Genomic DNA, 8,652 nt, shown 5'->3' on the forward strand with positions numbered 1-8,652 from the left:
GATTTGCATGGAATAGGTTTTTGTAGGTTTTAGTTGTGTATGTAAATATTGTTCAGTACAAGTATGCTCAGATAAATCTTAATGTTTCAAAATTCTAAATGGATTTGTATATGTATGTTCTTTTCTCTATTGAAAGTATAATCATATATTGTGTATTTTACAAGTCATAAAAGATTAGGAACGTTAGTAATAACAACCGTTTAAATGTAGTCTTTAAGTGGACAAGACCAAATAAAGGGATGTGATAAAATGTTACAGGAAAACATATAGTAAAAAAAATTCTAAAAAATATGTATTTTCTTGATATTTCATAGAAAATATTTAATATTGTTTACAGTTTTGTCAGATTACATTTTTAGTTAGTAAACCTTAAAAAAGAATGCTACTCTAAGTCATTCAACTTTTGATTAGAAATTCAACTATGAAATTATGTATCTATATTTGGTATTACTTTACACTATTCATCATATGGCTTAGGTTATTTACATTTATTGAAAAATAAACATTCCAATATGTCGATTGTGGCTCAGAATTGGAGCGGCCCCGTTTTGTCACTTGGCAACACTAATATCTAGACCCAGTCGGCCACTCCCCCCAGGGGGTTTACGACGATAGACTTCATTGACACTTCATACCTTCATAGCATAACAATGTTCAGGCAGCTAATCTTGATTGACTGACCTGAAGTATCATGGTGCAGTAAGTGTGATGAGCTTCCGTGAATTACAAATGAGCATTCCATGTTGATGTACGAAGCGAATGGTGCTGTTAAAGTTTACTTCCAAACCAGTGGCTACCGTTTAGTTTTAATCTGAAGCTTCGTTAAACAATATATATATATATATATATATATATATATATATATATATATATATATATATATATATATATATATATATATATATATATATATATATATATATATATATATATAAACAAATGCAGCCGTTTCTCTTCCACTGCAGAGCAAAGGCCTCAGACATTTCTTTATCCATGTCTGGGGTTTTCATCACCACGCTGGCCAGTGCGGATTGGGGTTGGTGGGAGACTTTCGCCTGATCACTCACAGCAAACCAACATAATATGTGTGTCCCTGACTAGTCCAGTTTTGCTGATCATGGCGATGCACAAACCTTTCACCATGTTAAGGAATTCCCACTCAGAAAGGTTATATACATACACACACACACACACACACACATATATATATATATATATATATATACATATATATATGTGTGTGTATATATACGTATATATATACATATATATATATATATATATATATATATATATATATATATATATATATATATTTCTGTCTGTTGATCTTGTTTAGAATAAGTCAATCAAGTACTCTCTCTCTCTCTCTCTCTCTCTCTCTCTCTCTCTCTCTCTCTCTCTCTCTCTCTCTCTCTCTCTCTCTCTCCTTGTTTTCCTTGTTTACCGTTACTAGGTCAAGGTAAAAACTATACTTGTGTATTTCGCTTTCGTTCATTGATCTATTTTAGGTTTAGTTAGGAAACGGAAATTTTGTATCAATGTATCAATATTTTCCATTATCTGTGAGGTCTTCCCTTGCTGTCGGCAATTCTCAAGAGTAAACGATTGAGGTTGCATGTAAAGCTTAGAAACGTGTTAGAGAAAACCTTGGGAGTCTCTTTTTATGACCAAATGCATCATTGTGAGGCCCAAGATGTCATAAGATTACGCCTCACTAAGATTGAAAAACGACTGAAACTCAATTTAAAGACATAAATTCTCGACGTGTACAAAATGCATTTGGTTTTACTGACATTATTTTTCAATCTTCTTTACTCAATCCAGAACCTTTAATGTCACTATTACAGTTTATTGAGCCAATATCTTCCTGCACCAACAATGACGAATGTTGTCGAACATGAAACTTTTATTCGTTCTTGGCTGGAATTTCCTCACCTGGAATCAATAAAGGGGGTGTGGCGTCTTCGTCTTCTCCCGGTCACGGAGTTTATAAGTAACGAGTCATGTCTGAGTCACGCAGTGATAAAATTTCATCCACAGAGGAATGAACGTTATAGCCCTTGTGAATACTATTGTGAACAGAATTATTAATTAAATTTCTACTAAGTGTTCTTTCAGTTCTTTTTAAGCTACAGTAAAATACTTCTGAATAATCCGTTAACTCCATTATTTAAACGTAAGTCAAAGACTTCAATTTTTTCAGTACAAAATACTTAGCAAGTGTCCATAAAATTTTTTTTTATTTTTCAGTAAAATATATTGTCAACTTTAGGATCACAAAAGTTGAATGCTCCATCATCAATTGGCATACTTGCTGTCGAAGAAAAAGAGCAAAATTATACCAAGGATTGACATTTGATGCAGAGAAAGAAGATGCAAGATGAATGGTCTTATTGATTTTGCTCATCCCCTGTCTTCCAAAATCGCCATTGTCACCTAGACACTCCCAGACGATAAAGTACGTGTGTTTTTCTCTGAACAGATATCTTATTTTGATAAAAAAAAAAAATAGCGTACGATGATTGATAAGGAATAGTCAGTAGTGGAATAATGCCGGTCTCAGTAATTCTTTATATACCTAAGATTTTATTTCATTGACAAAACTTGGGCATTATATCACGGTGCTCGCCCCAGGTAGGCCATTTATCGTCAATTTACACCTGGGCTGGGAGAGGTCCTGAGGCTACGGTACTATGAAGTGAAAGCTAAGGGGTTTGCCAATTAGATGAAAGAAAGGAAGTGGAAACTGAGGTAAGGTTCGAAAAAGTACACTACAGGAGGGATGCAGCCATTCCAGTTATGTGTGAATATAGGGATAACGGTGGGAAAGAAGAGGGCGGAGTAAAACTACTTTGGGAAAACGGGTTTCCGGAGTGTACCTCTTGTCGTATCTTGGATTTTAGCGGAATAGTATCTCAAACGAATATTTTTAAGATTTTTCTTTTTTTAATAAACCTCCATAGACAAACGACTCTGAGGTAAAGAGCCCAAAAGCTGTGATCTTCGAATTACTTCAAGATATTAAGTTCTGTTATTAGAATATTAATTTCCGCATGTACAGAGAGCATCCTTGTCCTTGATATGAATGATGTGATGTAGCAAATCACTTCCAAAGTCTTGTGGGCTCATAAAATGTGTAGCCTACATAAAGTGGGAAGAAAAGTTAAAAACCACCAATTTAGATATGCACAAATAGAAAAAAAAAAAAAGAAAAAAAAAGTAAAAGATGAAAACCCAACAGAGTTTCTTGGGCATCTAATATTCTTGACGAATGGCTAATGTGATAAAATGGTAAATGGGAACAAAATAAGTGTTTACTATCTTTTAATCATCTTAATATCATAGGTTTAATGCTTTGTTAACCACTTCTATACGTAGTCACCACATAAGCTTGCACAGAAAGTCACAAATAATAAGTGTATCGATCATACACAAATTTCGTGGGGAGGTTAAGTACGGAAACATATGAATCAGCCGAAGTTTTCGCATTCATTTTGTTCGAAAATACCAAAAAGCCTTAACGCCGTAATGGGTGCTTAATCGTCTGATGATTATCACCAGATTGTGATATGTCACAGTATGTCGTAGCAACTAAGAAAATGAAATGGGTCTCTAAAAAAAAAACTTTGATAGCCATAATTTTTATTGATGGTAGATTAAATGTCTTGGATAACTGGAGTTAAGAAATCAAGGGAGAGGAGAATGGAAAACTAATGGAGCAAACCATAGAATTTCGATTTCTAACACGTTTCCAACAGTGTAAGGGGCCTTATTGATATTAGAGCTACCACGCACGGAGTCGGACCAAATTTTCTGTGGACGGTGGCTACAGCTGTTTCGTGGCGATAAATGAAACATGTATTTCTATGGATGCCCGGACATGACCTGACCCAATTTTTACTGCAGGGTTGTTCACAGCTTCCCTCTCCACTTTTTCGTGACACCACAAAATAGTGGCAGCCACAGACCACTGAAAATTGGCCCGTGTGTGGGATCTCTGATATAAAAAAGGCAACGTTCCTGTTGCTGTACATTTTTCTTATTGCAGCTTATCTTGCCAAGGGCTGGTAATTATCACCAGTATTTCCTCCCGAAATAGAGGAAACTTATTTCTACCGTCTCTCTCTCTCTCTCTCTCTCTCTCTCTCTCTCTCTCTCTCTCTCTCTCTCTCTCTCTGACGGCCTACTAGTTTATATGCAGAGTAGTGGTACCTATCACCCCTTATGCCCATAATGTTTGGTGAGTATTTTAGATACAAATGAAGTATTCTTGGATTAAAAATATCATTCGATACGCTCCATTTGTAAATCCCTGTAATATATGGTAAACCTTAACTGCCATTTTCTACTGAATGACCACATCGTGATTTCCCTATTCTAATGGGACAACAATAATATCCTAAAGGGTAAATGGGCATTCCCCTTTTTTCTAGATGTTCTTCTTCTTTATAATATCCTCTTTTCGATATCATGATTAACTAAAAAAACTTGTTCATTCGGCTTTTTGTTAAAAGATCAGAATACCATCTCATTTTGATATCATAACCAGCAAAAAGTTTCTTTTCTTACTGATTGGGTTCTTGAACGGTATGGAAATGGCAAGTTTCACCTTTAAACAGCTGTTATTCAAGAACTATCATCATCTTGGAACTTTTGTCACGATTCCTTGATTCCAGCATTAACGAGCACTCAAAACACACCATTAATGGGCAGGAGTATCTGGATCGGGAATTGTAATTGCTAGATCATCTTCTTCTTAGGTGACACTAAGCTTTCACCATCCTTCTCGAACTTTGGACTGAACCGTTGAATGTACATTATTATATTCACCAGTCTTGTTCGATTTCTCTTGATTTACGGTATATACAAGCTGTCTTTTCACCTCTTTCTCATTTAAGTATATTTCTTAGTATAGTTCTAATAGCTTCTTCTAGTTGCTTTTCTTCCTATTTTTTGTTGCTGGTTTCCCCACTTTTACAAATGAACGCTATTACTCGCAAAGATCAATTTTTTTTCGGATTCTTCCATATAATTTTTGTACTTTTGGAATAGATATATTGATAAGACTAACAATAATCTGGAAGAATTTTTCAATTCAGCTAACTTTAGACTCATGTTGTTAAGAGAGAAAATAACTCACATTTGATAGCATTGTTTAAACTTTAAAATGCTTTCAATATTCTAAACTGTACGGCCAGTCCAAAATATTATTTGACCGAGTCCCACCAGCATCTAACTTAGATATATTGGCAAAATGAACCAAAAGCAAATCATTTAAAGTTTTGCTGGCCGGTTGGTCAAGCCTCCTTTGGTCTGCTTACTGTTGGAGAGCGTTGGTGATGTAACGTAGTGGCAATTTTCTATTTTCGTATCCAAATCACGGTAGGCTAATATTATCTTATCATTCCCATGGCTACATCTGCGAAACTGAGATTTATTCATTGTCAGTCTGGAGAAAAATTGGACGTAGGTGACCAGGAAATTAAAATAAAACTTATAATAAAATTCCTGAGTTAGTTTACTTTCATATTACGATTATTTTTTTTAATGCATTTTCCTTCTATAAGTCATTTTCTTCATCTCCGTGCCGATTAGTCATTTTTTTTTTCTTTCCGTTGTCACGTAGTAACAATCATTTATATTTTTTTTTTCTTCTGAGGATAGGTATAATTTTTATCTCTTTTCGCCTATTACCAAGTTGTTGTTGTTTTTTTTTACCACAAAAATATTTTGTCCTTTCTTCTTAAACAGAAATATTTTTCTGTACTCTTTCGCCAAAAGAGCATTGTTTTCGATTCCTTTCTTTCCACTCCTATGCCGGGCCCCGCCCTGAAGAAAAAAAAAAAAAACCTTTTCTTTCTATATTAACAGATGAAAAAAACCATAAACCATAAACCATAGACTTTTTAAAAGTAAAAGTTTCTCAGCAACCACAAGGAGTTAAGAGGTGTTCTTTGGCTCGTTGCAAAGGTGCCGAGGTTCGGCAATACACGTACTCATCCCTATAAGGAGTAAGGATGTGGAAACTGTAAAGGGTAAGCGTACCTCAAGAACTACACAGAGTTAAGAGGTATTCTTGAGCCCGTTTGTCAGCAACCACAGGGAGTTAAGATGTGTTCTTGGACTAGTTGGAAAGGTCTCGAAGTCCCGTTACGTATATGGGGTGTGGCGATGGGCGTTACCTCCCTATAAGTAGGACGCAAAAACTGTAAAATAAAGGGTAAGCATATCTCAGGAACTACACTGATAAGATCTTAACCTCATTGGAAAGGTCTCGAAGTCCCGAGGTGTGGATGGGCATTCCCCTCCCTATATAAGGGGTAGGGACACGCAAACAGTAAGTTATGGGGTATGCGTATCTCAGCCGCCACGAGGAGTTAAGAGGTGTTATTGGGCTTGTTGGAAAAATCTAAAAAGGCTCGTATATAGCACCCGACCCATCTCTTAGCCAACTTTTCGGGGCGTGATCCCTAAACAGCATTTTGGGTGACATTACCAATTATTCTTCCCTTATTTTCTTGACGCGATTATTTTTTTTTTCTTTCTCTCCTCCATTAAAAGAAATGTTCGTTCTTCCATTCCCTTAACTAATTGGCATTTTTGTATTTCAGATTTTTAGAGGGCTGCATTGTGTTCTTCGTCCGATGTGAGAGAAAAATTCCAGAGTAAGGATATATAGAAATATAACAGCTAAAGAGAGTTCAAGCAAACTAAAACAGATTCGATGAAAAGGGGAATTATTCAAGATAATCCACATAAAACTTGAAGAGACGAGATACATAAAACAATGTAACTCAGAATATCTGATAAGAAATCTAGAAACTTAGAAATCAGGAAAACTTAGAAAACGTGAAAGCTCAGAGACGGTAAAGGAAGGTCCCCCTCCAAATGCCTTCATATCACAGTAACTTTGGTTTTCCACAGAACAGCTCTTCTACCACCCATTGCAGTCATGGGGTCGAGTCCACGGATTCGTCTTCGAGCCTCACAAGGGTTGAAATCAGCCACAATGGCTCCTGCAACAGTCTCTCCAGCTTAGGTTAGCAATGCATCATTGTAAATATATAAATGCATGTTATTCATATATATTCATACACGTGTGTGTACATATATGTATATATATATATATATATATATATATATATATATATATATATATATATATAAGCATGTGTGTGGGCATTTCTCTTATCATATTAATCATACATATACCCAGAGGCCCAATAAACAGTATGCCGAACTCTCCACACAGACTACACAATTCATCACTATCCTGCAACAAGCCTTGCATTTCATGAGTACCAAAGCCTTCCATGTGAATACGTCTTTCACTCCATCCATCCAACCCCTTGTACACTTCCCTCTTCCGCTTCCACTTTTAAAATAATTATGAACTTTTTTCATTAACCTATTACTGTCAATTCTCTTGACATGACCAAACCACCTCAAAACACTCTGATCCATTCATTCACCTTCATTAACTTTTCAACACTTCCTTTTCCACAGATTTCTCACACTATCACTTCTTCTCACTCCGCATACCCTGCACAAATAATTCATTTGAACAGCCTCAGACTTTTTTCTTTCAACATCCCACATCACTCGTATAAAGAGAGTTTACTCATCAATCTCTTCACAGTCTCAACTTGGCTTCCACAAACAATTCAGGTATTTTGACAATATACGACCTTTCTTGCTCCTCTTGCGACTCATCTCCTATGTCTCATTTTACCATCTTCCGTTATATTTACTCCAACATATTTATATGTATCAACCCCTTCCATTTTTACCCCTATCAATGCTCTAGCTTTTTCATATCTTCCTTAATTTCATTTAAAATACTTTTATTGTCCTTTTTCTGATTACTCAGCTAATTCCATTTATACAGTTGTAAATATGCCATATCAGTCCTTCTCTTGCCTGTACTTTATCATAGGAATTATTTCCATCATGTAATCTATTATTTTCTCTCAACAGCTTAGAATCTATATCATCCATTCTTAACACAATTCAAATTGCTTTCCTATTGATTTTCTCTAAGGTTTTTAGTAATTCATATATACCACATATAACTCTCAGTTCACTTTCAGAAATATTATACAGCTGTTTCTAAGCAAACTTTTTGATTTATGCACCCATCTCCTTATCTAAATCCGCATTAGTAAACATTATCTTACCACCCCAATCCCAGTTTGAGTGGATAAAAGCCATGATTGATGAAATATGTAATAAATTTCTTTCAAAATTTCAAACCATTACCAGAATGTTATGACACTTTAACGCTACAAAAAATACCCTCTTCCCTGTCTCTAAGTATTTTAGCTGCCCACAAATAACTGCTTTTCATATACGTTCCTGCACACATACTGCCCTTCCACTTTAGTTTCAATGAGCACAGCAGCATCTTACTGATATCTTATTCTATCAGTGATTCTTTGCAATAAAAATTTACGGTATAGCGATACAAACACTAAGTCAACGGTCATTGGTTACTCTTGCTACATCAAAAGATCAAATTGCTATCAATTTCTGTTCCCAGTATCGGAAAGCAGTGAAATACAAGGTTTCAATGTCTTATGGAGAGGATACACTAGATATTTAAGGGTCTCTTTTCACCATCAAGGGTTTCATACCCATTGAACTAGGTAA

At 35.4% G+C, this 8,652-nt stretch overlaps 1 protein-coding gene across 1 annotated transcript in view; it reads left to right on the plus strand.

The window, feature by feature from the left end:
- Positions 1–2,084: 2,084 nt before the first annotated feature.
- LOC137627424 (uncharacterized) overlaps positions 2,085–8,652 on the plus strand; it is a 17,702-nt gene continuing 11,134 nt past the window's right edge. Inside the window, exons 1-2 of the mRNA XM_068358510.1 lie at positions 2,085–2,179; positions 6,615–7,042. Of these exons, the coding sequence (XP_068214611.1) occupies positions 6,892–7,042 (151 nt within the window). The 5' untranslated portion in view covers positions 2,085–2,179; positions 6,615–6,891. The remainder of the gene's footprint in view (positions 2,180–6,614; positions 7,043–8,652) is intronic.

Source organism: Palaemon carinicauda, chromosome 35, assembly GCF_036898095.1.
Source record: "Palaemon carinicauda isolate YSFRI2023 chromosome 35, ASM3689809v2, whole genome shotgun sequence".
Classification (NCBI taxonomy): domain Eukaryota; kingdom Metazoa; phylum Arthropoda; class Malacostraca; order Decapoda; family Palaemonidae; genus Palaemon; species Palaemon carinicauda.